A 21,827-nucleotide genomic window follows, 5' to 3' on the forward strand; every position below is an offset into this window, starting at 1 on the left:
CATTCGCAACTACATGGATGGAACTAGAGGGTATTATGCTAAGCAAAATTTGTCAGAGAAAGACAAATATCACATGCCTTCACTCATGTAGAATTTAAAAGACAAACGATGAATATAAGGGAAGGGAAACAAAAATAATATAAAAACAGGGAGGAGGACAAAACATAAGAGACTCAAATACAGAGAAGAAACTAAGGGTTGCTGGAAGGGTTATGGATGGGGGGATGGGCTAAATGAGTAAGGGACATTAAGGAAGGCACCTGCTGGGATGAGCACTGGGTGTTATACATAGGGGATGAATCATTGGAATCTACTCCTGAAATCATTATTGCACTATATATGCTAACTTAGACGTAAATTAAAAACAAAAACAAAAACAAATTGAGATGTGTGATAAGTATAATCATGGATTTAGAAGACTTAGTATAAAAAAGAGAATGTGGGGGCGCCTGGGTGGCTCAGTCGGTTGAGCGTCCGACTTCGGCTCAGGTCACGATCTCACGGTCCGTGAGTTCGAGCCCCGCGTCGGGCTCTGGGCTGATGGCTCAGAGCCTGGAGCCCGCTTCCGATTCTGTGTGTCTCTCTCTCTCTGACCCTCCCCCGTTCATGCTCTGTCTCTGTCTCAAAAATAAATAAACGTTAAAAAAATTAAAAAAAAAAAAAAAGAATGTGAAATATTTCATTAATAATCATTTTATATGTATTAGATGTTGAATTGATAAAAGTCTGGATACACTGAATTAAATTAAAACAGGCTAATAAAGATTTTAAAAAGTATATTTTTAATGGGTAATGATGCAAGTATCATTTGGGGGGTTTTAAGTAGTATAATACTACATGTTTTACTATGATATTGTGACTTATAATAAATATATAATTACTCTTCATCTAGGTGTTCCTGGCACACAGCTCCAAAAACCCTTAGACTTTACTAAGGGTTGACAAATATAAAGGTGTCTTTTATTATATTACTGAAGTGACTTTTGTAAAGCCCCCCTAGGTCATCTAAGGACGGGAATTGGTTGCCAGGTGAAACAACTATGTGATTAAAGGGCTAAAACTTTTGGTACCATCCCCACCCCAACCTTCAGAGAGGGGAGAAGGGCTGGAGATTGACATCAGTAACCAATGACCAATGCTTTAATCAAGCATGCCTCATAAAAACCCAAAAAGACCAGTGCAGAGAACGTCCTGGCTGGTGAAAACATGGAGGTAACAGGTAGAGTGGTACTCTCCAAGAGAGAGCATCTCTTCCATCTGGCTGATCCTGAAATATCCTTTTATAATAAACTGGTAATCTAGTAAGTAAAACATTTCTCTGGGTCTTGTGAGTCACTCCAGCAAATTAAACAGGAGGAAGAGGTTGTAGGAACCACCAATCTATAGCTGGGAGATCAGAAGCAGGGTGGGAGGCAAGAGGTCTTGTAGAAGTAAGCCCTTAACCTATGGAATCTGATGCTACCTCCAGGTATATGACATCAGAATTGAATTGAAATGTAGGACACCCAGCTCGTGTGGGAGAACTGCTTGGTGTGGGGGAAACAAACACTCACAAGTTAGAATAGGTATCAGAATCGACTTAACTTTTAGCACATATGTTAAAACACTCACATATAAAAGATGATGTCTGGAATTTGCTTCAAAAAAATCCAGGGAAAGATGGGAATGGGTAGAGATATAAATGAACAAGACTAGCCATAAATTATAACTGGTTTTTTTTTTTAATTTTTTTAACGTTTATTTATTTTTGAGACAGAGAGAGACAGAGCATGAACGGGGGAGGGTCAGAGAGAGAGGGAGACACAGAATCTGAAACAGGCTCCAGGCTCTGAGCTGTCAGCACAGAGCCCGACACGGGGCTCGACCGCGAGATCATGACCTGAGCCGAAGTCGGACGCTTAACCGACTGAGCCACCCAGGCGCCCCTATAACTGGTTTTAAATGGTACATGGTAGTTCAATATATCATTCTCTGTGCTTTTGTGTATGTTTGTAAGTTTTCTAAAATATAGGGTTTGGCATCTTAAATGTGTTGTGTTAAATAACACAAGTACTGGAATAAAAAAAAAACAAAACAAAAACTGGTTACCAACTGGTAAGTGGTGAGTGGCCAACATTCATTATTTTTCTATGTCCTCAGTTTCCACATCTGTGGAAAAAAGAGTCTGAACTCATTAAATCCTGACATTCCTGCTAGTTCAATTTTTTTTTTATGATTCAATTGAGTATGACCTCTACACTCTGAATTTTGTTTACCAATTCTAACTATAATCTAAAATGCATTTACAGCTAAATTTGATATATATAATCAACTGAAAATTGTCTACAACTGTGACCAAAATAACATTATAGTCTTACCTCAGCTGGGCCAGTGTTCCTAGGCATTATGTTCCCCAAATATTCTGCATTTCCAGAAACACCTTTTCTTCATGTACTCTCTTAGACCCCTTTATTCTCTACAACTAATGACGCCAAATAAAATAGGGCCCATTAACCATAATGTGTTCCAGTTTCCCTACACTACTTCAGCCCATCCTCACTCCCGTCGCTTCTCCAAAGTCCTTTCCACCCGATGCCCTTCAAAATCTAACCACAACTTCTATCTCTTACTTCACCTCCCTAACAGCTCTCCACTTAGTCTTGGCACAATCATTTATTCCTTTTCTAGCCAGCTCCTTAACTCTTTTGCTCTGGCTCCTTCCATTTAGCCTACAAACAACAGCCAATTCCATTCTTCTAAACAAATAAAAAACAACAAAATGCCTTCTTTTAACCCTACTTCCTCCTCCTGCTAACCTGTGGCCCCTCCTTCCCATGGGTGTCAAATTTTTAAATTGAGTTTCTACTGACCAGTTCTACTACCTGAACTGCAATTCACTTCTCACTCCATCATAATCTAGCTGCCAGCCTCCTCCACTCTGGGTTTTCCACTTCTGCCTGGCCCCCAATTGCCAAATATAATGAAAGGCTTACTTCAGGTCTTTATACATCTCTTCTCTGCAGCACTGATATTGCAACTACTGCTTCTCCTTCAGGAAACTTTCCCCCCTCCCCTAAGTTTTAATACGCTACTTTGTTGTAAGCTTCTTACAGACTCATTCTTCAGTGGCATTTTTACTAGTGCCCTAAAATGATGTACTTCCTTGGGTTCTTCCTTCCCCTAGTCCTTTTTTCTTCTTTTTTAATTTTAGAAAGAGAGAGAGAGAGAAAGATACAGCAAGGGAGATGGGGGGAGGGAGGGAGGGAGAGAGAGAAATCCAAGCAGGCACCACCCCTGAGCATGGAGGGGCTTCATCCTATGACTCTGAGCCAAAATCAAGAATCAGAAGCTCCACCGACTGAGTCACCTAGGTGACCCCCTTTTTTGTTCTTATACCTAGGAACTCTCATCTATATTATCATCTTAATCACTCTAATCATTGCTTGAACTATTTTCCAAATCTTCACTACTGGCCATATCATCCTAGGATAAGGTTAGGCAAACTACACCCTGTGAGCCAAATCCAGCCTGCCACCTGATTTTATAAATAAAGCTTCATTGGAACAGTGGCACCCATCTGTTTGCCTAGTGTCTATGGCTGCTTTCATGCTCACAGCAGAGATGAACAGTTGTGACATAAATAGTATGGGCCTCAAAGCGTGAAATATTTAACCTTTTGAGAATATTATGACCCTTTACAAAAAAGAAAAAAGTTTGCTAACCTCTGTTCTAGAAGGTAACATATGCCAAATAAGCAGTCCTGGTAACTTTTCCTGCCGTTGGACCCCAATGCTGTTAGACCATCCATCTCTGAGTCGCCTGAGTTTTCTAACTGTTCCTTTGAAGCTCCCTTCTCACCTTCATCAATCTCCTATGGTGCAACCAAAGCAACAGTTTTAAATGCACAAAACCCACCTTCCTACTTAAAACTTTCCCCATAGGAGAGGTCTTTCACAATCTGGCCCCTGCCTATCCTATCCAACTTTCCAATCACTCCGCCTATAAGAAATACTGATTTACATTATTTCCCAGAACAAGTCATGCTGTCTCTTACCCCTAAGTCCACCTAAGATATACTACCAAAGAAATATCTATACATTTTTCTAGTTTCAGCCTAAGCACAATCTCCATGAAGCCTTCTGATGCTCACCCATGCGGATTCTTTCCCTATGTGTCCACTGTTCTCTCAACGTATTTCCACTGTAGTATTTATTTGCTTTAAATCACATCCCTAGTAATCTACACACTCCCTGAGCAGGGACCCTGAGGCAGAGTAGAAAATGGTTATTAAGGGAAGAGAGTTTTAAAGTAGGAAATCTAGGACTGAATTCCAGTTCTGCCTCCTCCTCGTTGCATGTTCTTAAGCAAATTACTTAACTCATTTTCTTCACCTGAATAACAGCAATTGTGAGAATTACTTAATATTATTCTTAGCAGCACAGTGCCTTGCTCATAGTAAGTGCTCAACAATTATTGGTTATTATTACTTTCATTGTCTTATCTCTCATACTTAGTTCAGAACTCAGATAACTGTTGAGAGAAATAACTGAAGCAAGCTAGTTCTGCACACATTATTTTCAGCTGCATACTGGATATTTCCATCTGAACAACATTTGGTTCCCCAAACTCATTATCTTTAGTCCCAACTGTTTCAATTAGAGTAAAGCGGCCAACTTATGAAGGTCTGCCTAGGATTTTACTGGTTTGAATACTCAAAGTCCTGTGTCCTGAGAACTCCCTCAGTTCTGGGCAAACCAGGATAGTTGATCATCTTAAATTAGTTATGTTGCAAACCATAAAAACAGACTTGAGTTTAGTCTGAGAAACAAAGGGAGGGGAGGGGTGCAGGTGAATTTACTGGAAGAATAAAGAACAATTCACAGAACCAAAGGAAAAGCTGTGGAATCTGATGAAAAACTCAGGATGAAAGCAACGCCACAGATCTAGGTGGCAGGAATTAAAGAAAGATTTCTTTACAGTACTTCTGCCAAAATGAATCACTTAGGTCCCAGTGTCAGCTCATTTAAGATTTAAATGCCAGGGACAGCATTTGAATGGCCTTCTTTTTATTAACCAGAAAGATTAAGGCACTTTAATTAACCAAAGGAGGCAGAAGCACTTAGATCAAAAATCTCACCAAAAGATATCCAATGGCAGAAGAGTAGCTTCCAAAGAAAGGTCAATCAGAATGAGGTTTCCAAAAGAAGGGAATGTATGTAAGGTCACCACATCAACTGCTGCTTGAACACACCACACCTTTAATACTCTATGACACAGTCACTGTTATTCATGTTATTTTTCTTTTTGTCTTGGCAAACTCCTATTCATTCTTCAAGACCCAGCTCAAGTATGATCTTCCGTGTAACTTAATTCAATTTTCCCAGGTATAGTCACTCGCTTTCTTCATGCTTTCATAGTACTTTGCAAATTATGTACCTATTTCATAGAATGAGCTCTGTACTAAGTACAGCTGACCCTTGAATAACATGGGTTTGAACTATGCAGATCTACTTATACACAAATTTTTTACAGTACAGTACTGTAAATGTATTTTCTATTTTTTGTGATTTTATCAATAACATTATCTTTTCTGTAGCTTACTTTATCGTAAGAATACACTATATAATACATATACAAAATGCATGTTAGTTGACTGTTTATGTTATTGGTCAGGCTTCCAGTTAACAGTACAGTATCTGTAGTTAAGTGTTTGGGGAATCAAAAGTTATATGTGGGCACCCCCTAACCCCCATGTTGCTTAAGAGTCCACTGTATATACTTAGGTATCAGTCTCTCACACTAAACTAGCAAGGACAAAGTTATTTATATTTACTATTTGGGGTATTAACACTGCCTGTCTGGCCCATGGCAAATGCTTCATAAGTGTTTAATACATCTATTATCCAAGTCACTGGGATATATGAAACATTAAATTAAAAAGGAAGAGTGGAGCTACTACAGGTAAACAAGCTGACAATATCAAAGAGAAAGCCGACAAATTCTGCAAGGGTAGGACAGGCAAAAGAATTATGAAGAGCAAAAATCCCATAAGCACAAAAATTAAGGATAAAATTCTGACAAATCTAAGAACCTGAAGGCATTACTTATGTAACAGCAAAAACGGATATCCATATGCATAAATGTGATTCTCAAGAAACAAGAAAATAACTAAATTATATTCTATTTAAGAAGGCAGAAAAATGTATAGGCATTTTCAGAAACAGTGACTTTTTTGGGGGCTCCATGCCCAAAGTGGCACTCGAACTCACAACCCTGAGATCAAGAGTCACGTGCTCCACCCACTGAGTCAGACAAGCACCCCAAACACTGACATTTCAAATAAAAGAAAATTTGGTATGTAAACAAATAAACTTAAAGCCCAGAAAACCCAACCATTTAGAAAGATTAATTCCAAGTAAATATAGTCATGATTTATTTTACCATACTTTAACTTTTTTTTTTTTTTTAAGGTTTATTCATTTTTCAGAGACAGAGCATAAGGTGGGGGAGAGGGGCAGAGAGACAGAGGGAGGCACAGAATCTGAAGCAGGCTCCAGGATCCCAGCTGTCAGCACAGAGTCCGACGCGGGGCTCGAACTCACAGACCATGAGATCATAACCTGAGCTGAAGTCGGACGCTCAAACGACTGAGCCACCCAGGTGCCCCAACCATACTTTAACTCTTAGTGGTGATATCCCAGGCTGTGACAAATTTTTCTTAATAGCAAAACTGCCACAAAGTACAGCTATATCTTCCCTACATTTTTACTATTGCTTTATCTTCAAAGTAAAGGAACAGAGGCTTGGAAATGAGAACACAGCAAAACCTTACGCTGAGATATCAAAGTCAAGTTAGGAACAGTGTCAGTCATGGAAAGAGAAAATGCCACTGACTTTGAAGTTAGATTTTCCAAATACATCTTCTAACTCCTTGCTGGATACCAAGAAGTCAGTTTATTCTTTTTCACTTCAAATATTACCCAGTCTATATCACACTTCACCCAAATAACTAAAATTCATTTCACCAAATGCAGTGACTTTGACATTGTAACATTAAACTATTTTTTATCTGAACTATCTTTATCTATTCTTTATCATCTGAACCTTCTGATCAATCTTACCATCACTACTGGGATATATTCTGAAGTACACAGCATCACCAATGGAAGTATTTTTTTTTTTAATCAAAAATGCTTAAACTGAAGATAATCATGCTTCTAAAACTAACCTCCAGTTTACAGAAAATCCAGACGGTGGCAAGAAATAGGAGGAACAAGTTAAGCAACACCACAAAGAAACAGACAAATCCAGTAATTAGGACATTTTATTAGGCTGAACCATATGTAATTGCTGATACTTGGCTCATACTTTGAACCTCCCAAATGAAAATTTCATGTGGTTCAACTTAATACAAGAAAACTGACCTGATTTCTTCAACAAATTAACAGCATTTATAAAATGGTGGGGGACAACAGCCTAAAGGTAGAAGCTACCATTCATCAATGGGTGAATGGACAAAATATGGTACCTGCATACAACGGAATATTATTCAGCCATAAAAAGAAACAAAATTCTGACACATGCTACAACACAGATGCGCTTCGAAGACATTATGCTGAGAGAAATAAGCCAGTCAAATAAGCCAGACAAATATTGTATGATTCTACTTATAAGAGCTTCCTAGAGTAGTCAAATTCATAAAGAAAGACAATAGAAGGAAGGTTGCCAAGGGCTGGAGAAAGAGGGAATGCAAAATTATTATTTAATAGGTACAGAGTTTCAGTTACAAAAGATGAAAAGTTCTGGATATAGGACAGTGATGATTATTACACAACAATGTGAATGTACTTAATGTCACAGAACTATACACTTAAAGTAGTTAAAATAATAAATTTTATGTTATGTTTATTTACTATAAAAAAATGGTGGGAGAAGCCTATTGTGTAGATTGAAGGAGATTTAAGAAACATAACCAAGTATGATCTGATCTTGTTTAATCCTGACCAAATGACCAAATGTTTAAAAAAAAAAAAAAAATCAGGGACAACTAGGGAAATTTAAATGTGGACTAGATTAGATGTTATTACGTCAGGGTGATACAGTGTTTATGTAAGAATATATTATTTTTAGAGAAGTAGCCTTAAGTCTTTAGGAGTAAAATGTCATGGTGTCTATTATACATATAGAGGAAAAAGATGAAACAAAGACAGCAAACTGTGACTTATTAAATCTAACTAATGTGCATATGGGATTAATTATACTATTCTCTCCACTTTCCTAATTATTAGAACATTTCTGGGGCACCTGGGTGGCTCAGTTGGTTAAGCGTCCAACTTTGGCTCAGGTCATGATCTCAAGGTTTGTGGGTTCAAGCCCCGCATCAGGCTCTGTGCTGACAGCTCAGAGCCTGGAGCGAGCTTCGGATTGTGTCTCCCTCTCTCTCTTCCCCTCCCCACTCACGCTCTGTCTCTCAAAAATGAACAAACGTTAAAAAAAATTTTTTTTTTAATTATTAAAAAAAGAACATTTCTATAATTAAAGTAAGAAAAATTTAAAAATTATTTAACTATGCAGGTCTCTCAATCTCCCAACACTTTACCTATCATAATAAAAAGTTTGAACTTGATTTAGAAAGCAACAGGAAAAGGCACAAAAGATTAAAAGTTTCAGTTCAGGGGCGCCTGGGTGGCTCAGTCGGTTGAGCATCTGACTTCGACTCAGGTCATGATCCCGTGGTTCATGAGTTCAAGCCTCACGTAGGGCTCTGTGCCGACAGCTCAGAGCCTGGAGCCTGTTTCGGATTCTGTGTCTCTCTCTCTCTCTGCCCCTTGCCTGCTCACGCTTTGTCTCTCTCAAAAATAAACATTAAAAAAATAAAAAATAAATAAAAAATAAAAGTTTCAGTTCAAAAATGTATTTTAAGAAAATTATTGTGTTCATAGTACCTAGTATGGATACATTCATTCAAGAAGTGTTTTAGTGCTTACTTTGTTCCAGCCACTGCACTAAGATGTAGGCAAAGGAGATACACAGTCTATGTGCTCAGAAAGCTCACGATCTAGTTGGAGAAAGAGATAAAACATAATTGAAATATATTAACCATAACTGCATATGAGAAAGATTTATTCAGGAGTGAAGAATGGTACCTAACTCAACCTGGGAAGATGGGGGAGATTCAGAAGATTTCTGATTAAGAGCTAAACCCAGAGTTGAGCATTTAAAGAGGGGTAGGAATTAGTCAGGCAACAGGAGGCAGGGAAGGATATTCCAGTCAGCAGGATAGCCCTGAGAATAGAAATAGCATTGGCAAGCAGGGGAGGGCGGGATTCCAGATTATGTATAAGCATATAAGACGTTCAGTGTTGCTAGAGCTTGAAGGGGCAGGGAAGGAGAGAGGAAGGAAAAGCTGAACCTGGAAAAAATAATCAGGTATGAGACTCACTGAAAGATCTCATGAACTGGAGAAAGAACATCAATCACTTTGGGGGCAATTCTTAAATTGCCAGATGATAAGTATTAAGGCTTAAAGTCGGCTGGAGGCAGTGAATACAGAGGCAGGGCCAAAATCCAGAAACAGCACAGAGATTCAAGCTACATGACTGGCATCTGACTGAATGTGGAAGATGAGGAAGGAGTCCAAGAAGCCTCTCAAGTTTCAAGTTCAGGTCACAGTGAGGGTGATGATGCCATAAACAGAGAAAAAAAAAAAAAAGGCAGAACATAGCTTTAAACACTCTGAGCTTAAGAAGCTGATGTGATGCTCATGTGATTAATTTCCAGCAGATGCGTAAAACAGATTTAAGTCCCCCACACTGAAGTGATAGTTAAAACTAAGGGAGATGCTTGATGTGGGCAAGAAAAGCAGTCAATAGAGAAGAGAGTCACAGACAAAATCCCAAGACGTGCCTACAGTCAATAGGTAGGAAGAAGAGTTGGCAAAATCAACCAAAAAGGAGTAATCATTGAGGCAGAAGGACAAGGAGAGACTGTATACCCCGTTAGTGAATTCAAGAGAAGAGAAGTATAACCTATCTGCTCTATGATAGGTAGATTCCTGAAAAACTTCATGTTCTGTAAAATTAAGAAAAAAGAGGGAACTACATCAAGAAGGGTAGGGCAATAAGCACCTTAAGACAGAACATAGTCAACCTATGGAGTCTAGAGGCAGAATATGGGGGAAGGGGCAATGTGCATACTCTCCGACTTGCTGTGTTCAACTGTGTCTGTACTTCATGTGTTTATGTTCGATTGCTGTTACTTGGGAGCGTGAAACAGTTAACATGCTGGTGAAAAATCAACTCCGAAATCAAATATGAACCAACATGAATTCTGCATTAACTAACATCATTCTTCTTTACAATTCAAGTATGAATTAGTTCATGTTGCAGAAATACATTATAACAGAAGAGGCTGGCAAAGGAGGGCTGGGCAACAGTATCAATGCCATGGTGTCAACACCAGAAGGAATATCGGCATCTTAGGATAATATTGTTAGTTTCACTCCCAAATATAGAGGTTTTTCAGATATGCTATCTAGTCTCTCTTCTCAGAATATTCCTTAAATTTTATATACTGGTCACTACGTGACAACTCACAGCCCAAGGTCTTTACCTTCAGTGGGCTTACAGAGCCCACATACAGAGAACTTGTTGTAGCCACAGCAATTTAACCCAAAGAGGTAAAGGAAAATTCACGTAGGAAAGCATTAGAGAGAAGAAAAACCCTAGGGACTGATAGTACTTACCATGTTATTGGTGAGTCAGGAAAGGCCCTATGGAGAACTTCTGAAAGGTTTTTTTTGAAGTAGGATGACATGTGCGGCAGAATTACAATCTTGGTGTTCCAGAGATATATAGAAAGGAGTCTGAGTGAGGAAAGAGTTTGCCAGAGTGAGCCCCAGTAAACAGCAAAAGAAGGTATGTTCAGAAGGCATGGAGGTATGTGCAAAGGCCTGGAGAAGAAATCACACTGGTCACTCCACCATCTCAAACGTGTGATCACAGCTGGCACAAAAGAGACCTAAGGAACTATGTGTGGCATCTTAAGGACTTTTAATTTTATCCTGAAGGCAATGGCAATGATCTTACCAAGAAAGTAACACAAAAGGATTTCAGAAAGACCAACTCACAAGATACAATGGGAAGGGAAGATACTGGTGACAGGGAAACCAGGTGCACGAGCATACTTACACAGGTGAGAATAACAGCGGCCCAAACTGGGGCAGCTGTAGAAAGGTCGGCATCAAAGGCAAAAGTAGGAGGGCTCTTCAGATAACTGACTAATAGGAAAAGGGAAGAGAAGGGAGTCCGGGAGATTTTAAGCTTGAGCAATTCGGCAGTAGCACTTACCAACAGAGGCTCCAGAGAGACAGAAGTGAGTTTGGTAATGCTGGTCAAATTTGCGGATGAGAAAATTTATATTATCCTCAGTATTAGAAACTTAAACATAAGTTTTAAGTGTTAAGTCCAAGGATATGGGTTATTTTTTGGTGAAACCGACTAACTCGTTCCTCACTAATAAGGAAACTTTGCAAGAGTACAAAGAAAAAAAAGCAAATAAATTAAATGATAGATAAGATATCAAAAATTTTTATTAGCAAGGTTTTAAAATACCAAATCAGGAATTTCTAGGATATAGCCAAGATTTCTTAAATACTTTCCTCATTAATTAACTTTCAGAGGTTTTTTCCTACAATTCAGGTCTGAGGCTCCTTGCAGTGGGAAGACAGTACAGTGAGCAAGAGTTCTGGCTTTCATGTCATCTGCTTCACTGTAAGTCCAGGTCCTGCCACCCCTGATGACTTAGGGCTACTTACGAATCGTACGTCTCAAGTTTCCTCAGCGGTAAATATGGATAATAATAGTATATACTTCACTGGATCGTTGTGAAAACTAATCCATACAAAATACTTGGTACAGGTAAACTGCAAACAGTAAGTGTTAAGATTTTAAAAATAATTGTTATTAGTTATTGTTACTGATAAAAATATTACATTCTTGAGGTATACAGGAGCAAGAAAAAGCAAAGTTGACTTGAGTGGCATTTACCAGAGTGTTTGATTTATAAGTACTCATTAAATGGAACGTTTCCATTTCATGCACTTTTCTGTAAGTATATTTGAAAAGTTTTAAATACTTTTTTAAAAGGGAAAAAAAGCCTAAGAACAATGTCTTCTATAAAAAGGTCTGGTATTAAAATACCCATTCCAGGGGCGCCTGGATGGCTCAGTCGGTTGGGCATCTGATTTTGGCTCAGGTCATAATCTCACCGTTGGTGAGTCCCAGCCCCGCATCAGGCTCTGTGCTGACAGCTCAGAGCCTGGAGCCTGCTTCAGATTCTGTGTCTCCCTCACTCTCTGCCCCTTCCCTGCTCGTGCTCTGTCTCTCTCTCTCTCAAAAGTAAACATTAACAATTAAAAAACAACAACAACAACACCCATTCCAGACCAAATGAGGATAAATTAAGTTTCCTTTTCACAATGTACTCCCTAGTTTTAGCTACAAAATCCATTCCCCCCACCCAAGCTCCAAACTGCTATCTGGAATAATTACTCTTCCCCTATCTGTATCTGTAGACCTCAAGATAACTTTCATCCCCTTTCTCCACTATGAGCTTTCCACAGAAGAGGAAGAGAAAGGAACAGGAGGAGGAAGTTCAAATCCTCATTCCATCCCCAATCTTGATTTTTTTTTAATTTATTTTTTTTTAATTTTTTTAACCTTTATTTATTTTTGAGGCAGAGAGAGACAGAGCATGAACAGGGGAGGGTCAAACAGAGAGGGAGACACAGAATCTGAAACAGGCTCCAGACTCTGAGCTGTCAGCACAGAGCCGGATGAGGGGCTTGAACTCATGGACCGTGAGATCATAACCTGAGCCGAAGTCGGACGCCTAACCGACTGAGCCACCCAGGCACCCCTGCCAATCTTGATTTTTTTTTTGAAAATTCCTCTTGACATACAGGATAAGAGCATTATTCCTCCAGAACTAATTCTAAATATTACTGCCAGTCATCTTATTCCACTGCTCTAATCATGTTGTACCTTCTCACTTTATTCTGGAATAAACTCCTTCAGATCTCTCTATCAGGAACTGTCCAAGTAACTCTTTGCCGCAAATACAGTCTCAGACCACCATGGGCCATCTGGAAGTCTCATCTCTTCACTCCCTAATCTAATTGCTCTTCTTTCTCACCTGGGTCTTTATTCACTAATTTCTTTCGCTCCCTGTTCAAGTTCAGCACATACTTCCTATAAAATCCACCAACCTCTTTTCTGTAAAGCCACTCCCGACTGAATGACTATGAAATTGCTCTCCTCCTCAGCCCTCTCCCCACTCACAACTTCCTGTTAGTGGAACAGGTATAACTTACTCCCTTAGAAAATGTGTATTTTATACTTGTACCTAGCATCTTATGTGTGTATCAGCTGGTTGTACACTTTACAAAGTTTTATCTTTCATCTATCCTATATGTGAAAAGGTAGGAGTATCACATCAGAGCGCATCTCACTGTTTTGAAACAGCCTGATAATCACAACTACTTAGTCACAAAGCTCAGTTGTAGTGTAAGTTTCTGATTTAACACAGTTTCTAATGGATAAAACTAAATTAGAACCAGCGTCTAGTCTTGGTTGTACCTAAGTCCACAACAAAGGCACTTACCAGGTTTGATCCCTGATCAGTTTACCCTTCAGTCACATCCCCAGCAATTCTACTGCACTCTGTCAGGACTGTTCAACTACTGTCCAACTATTCCTCCCACAGGCCTACAAAGCCCCTTCGTTTTGCCCTCCCTTTTCCTGCATTTTGCCAGGCCAACTTTCCTTCATCTTTCAGGATTAGTTTACTCCAATTCATCCACTATGAATCAACCATAACATCTCCCTTGACTGCTCAGCCTCAAGTTAGAATTTTCTCAAAATATACTTATTGATGTACTGCATTGTAATCATCAGTTTACTTTACCATTATTCCCACCGAACTGTAAACTCCTTGAGGTACAGACTGAATTTTACTCTCTTTTGTATACCCAAGACCTAACATTGTCAGACATCCAACAATTAGTGAAGGAATGCTCATACCCACTTTGTGACCTTGTACGCGCTACGTAAGCACTCTCACATTTCCTCATCTAAAGTACTTTCCTCCTGAAAGTGGGGATAATGCTATAACTAGTTCATATGTCGTTGTAAGGTATTAAGTGTCATGAAGCTCCCAGTATAGTGTCTGCCGCATAGACCTATCATTTGAATGTCTGCTATGTCATGCCTTAGTTACTCTAACGTATCCTGGGAAATGTAATATTGTGACCAATATTTTCAGGCTGAAGGCTGAGAAACCATGCCTCTTTTTCATGCATCTGGAAGTCATTAATCACATTCTGATGATCAGCAAATATTTACTGTGCACCTATTATGTGCAGGAGTCCTTACTAGGTAGCACTGAGTTCCCAGATAATAATATAGGCAAAAAAGAAAACAAAAACCTGCACCAATATCCAAGAAAGGAAACAATGTTGTTAGTTCTTCTGTACAAACAACATGGTCATTTTTAAAACTAGTAAGTTTTGCTTTATAATAGTGGTAAGCTTCAAGAAAGATGGGAAAAGTTCAAAATTAACTCCTATCATCAAGTGAACCAATTAAGGAGGCAGTTCCAAAATTTCTTGTTGCTATTCCTAAGTTTCACTTTTGCTTACAAGTATTTCCCACAGAAGAAATTTAACCATGACAAGGATAGAGATAGATGACCTTTATTTGTCTTATTCAAACGGGAACTCCACAGAATTTCCTTAGGTTTGCTCCAATTAGTTTTAATTTTGTAGCTCTGAAAAATGGCCTGAGTTTTGTGTTTCTCTACAAAACAGAACGCTGAATGTTTCCCCACCACGTTCTCTAAGACAGGATAAAATGCGCACATCTTCGTCACCTTGGCCCTTTATCAAGAATTACAAAACTGCGAATCATGTCACCTAGTATTAGAAAAGGAGGCTGTGGACTTAAAACCACGTTCTCCCTAACAAATCCAGAGGTCAGAGTTCCAGGGAAGTTTGTGCAGTATACTACAATGCTTTCAGTAGCTGCAGAGAGACCTCTAGCGCTGCCTCAGTAAGCCGAGTTTGCAAATAGTACCTGCTAATGTCACCTTAATGAGACAATGGCAACATGCTGTGTAGCAACGAACTAAGTGACCACGATGTTTACAGTTTTGCAACCACTTGGAAATTCTACCAGCTTGAAGCAAGAGAGATATACAAGGCCGTATGAACCTATGTATCCGATTTATTTCGGTAAAGCATGTCAAAGAAATGATTATCCTATGCACAATCCCACTACAAGAAAGGCTAAGAAAACAGGTCCTGTGAGCGGAGGTCGGAACAACGTCTCTTCCAAAGCCTCAACACAATAGATGGTAAACTATTGTCCACCTCCAGCTTGCTCCAAATGCCAGCAGTAAGAGGAGTATGAGCTAGAACAGCTCAGCACGACCGGTCCAAAGGACAGCACTGGAATATGAGAAAATGGTCCTGGCGCATCCTACCCTCCCCCATCCACCACCCTCAAACAAGTCAGTTACCCGGCTGGTCCCCACCCCCCTCTGCGGGCCGCCACCGCCCGCCTGGGCCCCGATCGCACAAGCTATGCGCGGGGACCGGCACGGCGCCGGCTCCATGTGCGGCAGCGCGGGAGGCACCGAGGGGGCCGTGCCGGGAGGGAGGCTGCACGGGCAGCCGGCGCGAGTCGCGGCCGCCCCCTCCGCGGTGCGGTCGACGGACCAGGGTGGCAGCATCCCCGGCCCGCGAGGCGCCGGCCCGCGGACCCCGCCTCAGCTCCACATCCCTTCCTCGCCGACAGCAGGCCGCGCCCGCGTGACGGGGCCGAAAACCCCGGCATTTCCCGGTCCCCGCGCCGGCAGCTCCAGAGGGCGGGTGCAGCCCGGCCCGCGGTCCCGTCGCCCGCTCCGCCCAGCCGGGGCCGCGGTGACTAGAGGCGGCGGCCAACTCCGACCCACCGCGAGCCGGCGAGAACCAGCCCGGCGCCGGCCCCCCGCCCCTCCCCGCCGCCGAGGGGCCGGCGCGGCCAGCCGGGTGAGCCGGGAGGGCCCAGACCGCGGAAGCACACTCACTTCCACATCGCGGCCCTTGTTCTTAAAGCTCTTGATGCGGTGGTTCTCCAAGCCCGGGTTCTCGGCCATGGCTGCGCGCGGCTCCGGCGGCGGCTACTCCTGCGGCTGCGGCGGCGGCGGCGAGTCTCGGCGCGGGAGGGGGAGGTGGGGGAGGGCGGGAGGGGATGGGAGGGGGAGGGGGAGAGGAGAGCACGTTCCGTGACGCCTCCGAGCGCGAGGTGGCAGCAGCGCCGGGGGAGGCGCAGGCCGACTGCCGGGCGGGGCGGGGAGGGAATGGCGCTGAGGAGTCGCGCGCGCCCGGCAAGCTGGGGTCACGTGACCGGGGCGGCCACCAGCCTGGACGCTTGCCGGACCGTTCTGGGGATGATCCCCGCCCCTACCCCCAGCAAGGCCTCCCCACAACCCCTCGAGGATGCAAGTCATGTGCCAGCAATGGAGCCGATTGAACGGCTTTCACTTCCTCCGACACGCCGGGCTGCGGGCGGAAACTACAGTTCCCAGCATGCCAGGTACAGCGGGGGTAATTCTTCTGGCCTTGACAGAACGGGAAGAATGCCGGGAACCCTATCCGCGCGGCTTTGGGTGCAGCGCGCTCCTTGCGCCTGGGCGTGATGCCCCGCCCCCAAGGCCGCCTCTGGGCGGGCAAGTGGGAGGAGCTCGCCAGGAGATGGCACCTTGCACCCTATGGGAGGGAGGGGGCGGGGTTTCCTGGGAGGTGCACCTCGCACTCAGCAGCCTAGGAAATTAGAAACCGATCGATGGTTTGTGCTTCGCTTCCTTGATTCTTCGGGGTCTCCTGGAATAGCAGCCACTCTCATTTGCTGCCCCTTTGCTCTGCTTTGGTTTTATAAATAGCAGTTATTTCCATCCGAAACATACATATGGGATGTATGTGTTTACGTGTGTGCTACCTGGCTTACCGCACTGGAATTAAGCTCAATGAGAGCAGGGACTTTTGTTGGTTTACTGCTGAATTCCTCGCTTCAAAACAGGGCTTGACACGTCGTGAATACTCAATAAATACTTGAACAAATTAGCACTTTAGCGTCGTCTTTCGGTTTCTTTATCATCCTCCTTCCCAAGCCCAGTTCTGCAACCTTCACTCTGGCACTTGTGCATTTCCGTGTCCCCAGCACCTCTTGTTCCACCGCCACACACAATCTTCTCAGCTCTCAGGGAGCCGTCAAATTCTGATCTGCAGACTCTCCTTCAAGCTAGCATCTCCCCTTAGCGTCATTGGAGGAATGATTAAAGGAAATTTGGACAATAACTCTAACAGAAAGTTGCTTTCTGGAGCAGTTGGGTTTCTCTGATTGTATGTGAATTAATCCGTTTCAGAATCAATGGCAGATATAAGCAGATATACGATATTATAGTACAAGTCAAATGACACTAAGGTCATTCAAAGGTTGGTAGATATATAACCCTAAAGAAATTAAAAGACTTTTTTGAAAGTATAAAGGCCTTAAAGATCCCATGGTCCAGAGGTCATGAATTCAGAAGCATTACAATGTCCGTGGCATCTGAGCTTTGAGTGGTGGGATGTGGCCTGTTGATAAGCACAGGCCTATTTAAAGGCTTCAGACCACTGTGGACCAATGTTGCCAAAGCTTCAGTTTTTCAAGGAAAACTAAAAGGCTGTGTTTTTTCCTTCGTTTTAAAATGTCAAATTGTATTTTTTTTTTTTTTATGTTTATTTTTGAGAGAGAGACAGAGTGTGAAGGGGGGAGGGGCAGAGAAGGAGGGAGACACAGAATCTGAAGCGGGCTCCGGGCTCTGAGCTGTCAGCACAGAGCCCGATGCCGGGCTGGAACTCATGAACTGAGAGACCATGACCTGAGTTGTAGTCTGACACTTAATGGACTGAGCCACCCAGGCACCCCTTAATTTGTGTTTTTTTTAATGTTTATTTATTTTTGAGACAGAGAGAGACAGAGCATGAACAGGGGAGGGGCAGAGAGAGAGGGAGACACAGAATCTGAAGCGGGCTCCAGACTCTGAGCTGTCAGCACAGAGCCCGACGCGGGGCTGGAACTCATGGACCCTGAGATCATGACCTGAGCCGAAGTCGGACGCTTAACCAACTGAGCCACCCAGGTGTCCCTTTAATTTGTATTTTTAAATGCACTTCAGTGAATCAATCACTTGAGAATTCCAGGCCCTCACTTTATAGTATCTGATCCTAATGCAACTACTCATCGAAGGGAAACAACAACAAACACCTAAAATTTAGAATGAAAAAACTACTTCAACTCTAGTTCTTAAGGCAATAGATGTGTGTGCTTGCCAGACTCCCTGACTGGAAGAGAAACATCTAGACTGCCATTCTATTTCTATTATGATTTATCAAGACATTTTCTTTAAAGGTAACTTTACCCCCTTCCATCATTTCTCTTCACCCTACTTGCTGTCATTAAGTGTGTAAGTCTTTCATCATTTTATTTTTCCTAAATGTTTACTTATTTTTGAGAGAGAGAGAAGCAGAGTGTGAGCAGGGGAGGGGCAGAGAGAGAGGGAGATACAGAATCTGAAGCAGGCTTCAGGCTCTGAGGTGTCAGCACAGAGCCCGACACGGGGCTCGAACTCACAAACTCTAAGATCGTGACCTGAGCCGAAGTCAGATGCTTAACCAACTAAGCCACCCAGGTGCCCTGATCTTTCATCATTTTAGAATTTTAAACATACATCATGAGCACATACTATGTGTCAGTCATTCCACTAACACTAGGATATATTTGTAAAAAGACAGCCTGGTTCCTGCCTCTACACAGCTTCATGTCTATCAGAGGAGACGGACAATAAAACAAGTTTTCACCCAATAAGTGTGGTGGTTGTCAAGAAAGGGGAAGGAAGCTCAAGGCTCACAGCAGAGAGATCTTTATAACCTGCTGATTCTGAAGATTCCTAACATATGAGGGTAGGATCACAAATGGGGGTCTGTATATCACATATCTAAATATTTACAAGTTATAAGTCAAGCTTACAAACTTATATAAAATAAAATATATTCTAACACTTGATATTGACATGTGCACTTTCTTTACAACCTAGAAGCCTGAATTTAAAGTTTAAACTTAAATTTCTCGACTTCTTGGACTTCTGCTTCAGAATGTGGTGGTGCAAGGCTGGCTGGAAGCCACCCCCCACCCAATTTTTGTTTCCCTTCTTTTCCATGTCCTGGCTCCATCCTACACTGGAGTAGACCCTAAGAACATTTGTGCATACCCCTACCCACGAAGTTCAAGTTCTGCCACTCACCCCCAAAGCTTTATTTACATCCCCCTACCTACCTAGAGAGATGGCCCTTGGCTATTGCTCAGGCCTGGAGTGTGCAAAGTAGTGGCATTGTGTACCCACATGAAGGCAGACCCAGGATAGAGGCCTGGGGAGGCCCTGGAAGCAGGTTTGGCCATTTGAGCAGGGAATCCCAGGGACCTGTTACCCAGGGCTGGATCTAGAAGCACAGGTTCCAGTGAGCATGATCCCTTGGCCCCATGGACGAGGTAGTGCAGGGAGGGGTGCAGAAGAGAGCCAGAGTGAGGTCCTCTAAAAGAGTCCAGAGCAGGGGCCTCTCTTGCCTGGGTCTAACTCAGTCATTTCCACTCTTTGCCATTATCCGTAGCAACTTAAACATCAATACTCTGGCCCCAGAATCTCTCCATATTCTTAATTCCACCAGGTGTCTACCACTTACAGCTCCCACCAGGCCTTGGAGCACTTAATCTCTGGGAAATTACTAGAGCCAGTGACTCAAATTTGGTGCTTCCCCTCGCTAGCACTGTCTCCTCTTTTCCCTCACTCTAGTTTTCTCCGTTGCCCTAAAACTTTTCCTGACAAGTCTTCTTTTAAATGATTTTATTTTCCAAAGGCATTTTGAGTGTTTACCACATAGCAGGCATTGTTGTCATCAGACACAATAAGGGGGGGGGGGGGGGAGGGCGGAGCAGAGCAGACTCAGGAAGGAAGAGCCCTCTGCCTGGGTGGTCACTCACACTCTCCTTCTTCCTCTGACTCACCACCCACCTTCTCAGTGGACAGTCAGGTGGCGATACACAGACTGCAACACAAGCACAGCTAATCCGGAAGGGAGCTCATGGTTTTCCCTTCTAAGTCAGCTCCTTCTGCAAATACGCCACCACTGATAAAGGCATCACCTTCTTCCAGGGACTCCATTCAAAGCTAAGAGGCATCTTTCCTCCCTGCGTCTCTCTCAACTCCCACACCTAGTCATCATGTTAATACACTAGTCAATGCTTCTTGGATCTGGCTCTTCTTGCCTTGCCTCCCATAAGCCTACCTTAACGCCTCCTAATTGGCCCCCTGCCCCCTCCATCCTCTCCACAATAATCTGACTCACCTCTCCAGATCTTCTTAATTCTTTCTGTATTCAGCACACTCCTTCCCCTCCATCACTTCTGTCAAATCATTTCTAAACTCCTCAGTCTGCTGATTCAGATTGTGTCATCCAGCCACAGTGCAGTGCACTTTTTGTTTTTTAAATCTCTGACTCCCCTACAAATAGCTAATGGTTCAGCTAACATATTCTACTCACACTTTCCAAAGTATGTCTCAACCTTTCCCACCTTCATATCTGTGCTGGTTGATTTAACCTAGAAAGCCCTCGCCTTGTCTCCACCTGTCAAAATTGGTCCGCCTTTAAATACTCAGTCCACAAAGTCACCTTCTCTGTGAAGCTTTCCTAGGATGATACAGTGGAGGGATCTTCAGAATCTGAACAGTCAGGCCCTAGGGCTGACTTCGTACCAGAGCAAGCATAGGTAAGTCACTCTATTTTCCCTGAACTGTCTTCTCATCTGCAAATGAGGGTTCTGAATCACAGGGTTTTTGTGAGAATCAAGTTCTAAAATGCATGTGGAAGTGCTTTAAAATTGTTACATTAATGTTAGTTGTTACTATCTTTCCAGCCAGGAGTGATCTCTTCCTCTCTGAAAGAAGAATTTACCGGCCGTTTTGCATTGCTGTGATTTGTGTAGAGTCTTATCTCTCTCAATCACCTGTAAACCCTTGAAATAGCTTGTACATATCTGTGTCCCCCAGCCTAGAATAATTGAATTTCATGCATGTTTTTAAACGAGTAAATGAATGAGTGAATGATCTCCTGCCTTCCCTCATAATCACGTGACTATTTCACTACTCTCTAAGAGCACCTAAAGCAAAGAGCAAATACAGAAAATTGAAGAAAATGACATTGAAATTCATCAACCCAACCATCTAGCAGTGGTCTTGAAAACTCTGGTGGTAGCGAAATCTAAAATAATAACAAGAGTTTACATTTACTGAACACCCACTACATGCTAGGCATGTTCATAAATCATCTCTAATCCCCCTGAGAACGCTGCATGGTTGAAATGATCATCTCCGTCTCTTTCTGGGGCAGGTGGAGCCTGAGGCTCTGGTTCAAAAGTCAGTAGCAGCAGACACAGCACTGTGGCAGTACATTGAGAAGTCAGAGAGGAAGAACTTGAGAAACTCTCAGAAACAACCGGGACAACTAGAGGGGGGCTAGTGTCTGGCCAGTGAGCACTCATACATGAAAATGTAGTGACTTCATTTTATAGTAATGGGCCCATAGGCCTAAGACAGACACACTATACTTCCAATATCATTCTCAAATCATCAGAATATAATAAAATAAACTTAATGTTAACATTGTAGTGAGCATATGGTAATTATAAAAAGCGTAACTCAACGATTCAGAATAT

At 42.4% G+C, this 21,827-nt stretch overlaps 1 protein-coding gene across 1 annotated transcript in view; it reads right to left on the reverse strand.

Annotated features, from left to right (window-relative positions):
* KPNA3 (karyopherin subunit alpha 3) overlaps positions 1-16,485 on the reverse strand; it is a 105,800-nt gene extending 89,315 nt beyond the window's left edge. The window contains exon 1 of the mRNA XM_019447617.2: positions 16,105-16,485. Coding sequence (XP_019303162.1) covers positions 16,105-16,173 — 69 coding nt within the window. The 5' untranslated portion in view covers positions 16,174-16,485. The remainder of the gene's footprint in view (positions 1-16,104) is intronic.
* Positions 16,486-21,827: the final 5,342 nt, after the last annotated feature.

Source organism: Panthera pardus, unplaced genomic scaffold (genome assembly GCF_024362965.1).
Source record: "Panthera pardus isolate Hobbes unplaced genomic scaffold, ASM2436296v1 HiC_scaffold_1, whole genome shotgun sequence".
Taxonomy (NCBI): domain Eukaryota; kingdom Metazoa; phylum Chordata; class Mammalia; order Carnivora; family Felidae; genus Panthera; species Panthera pardus.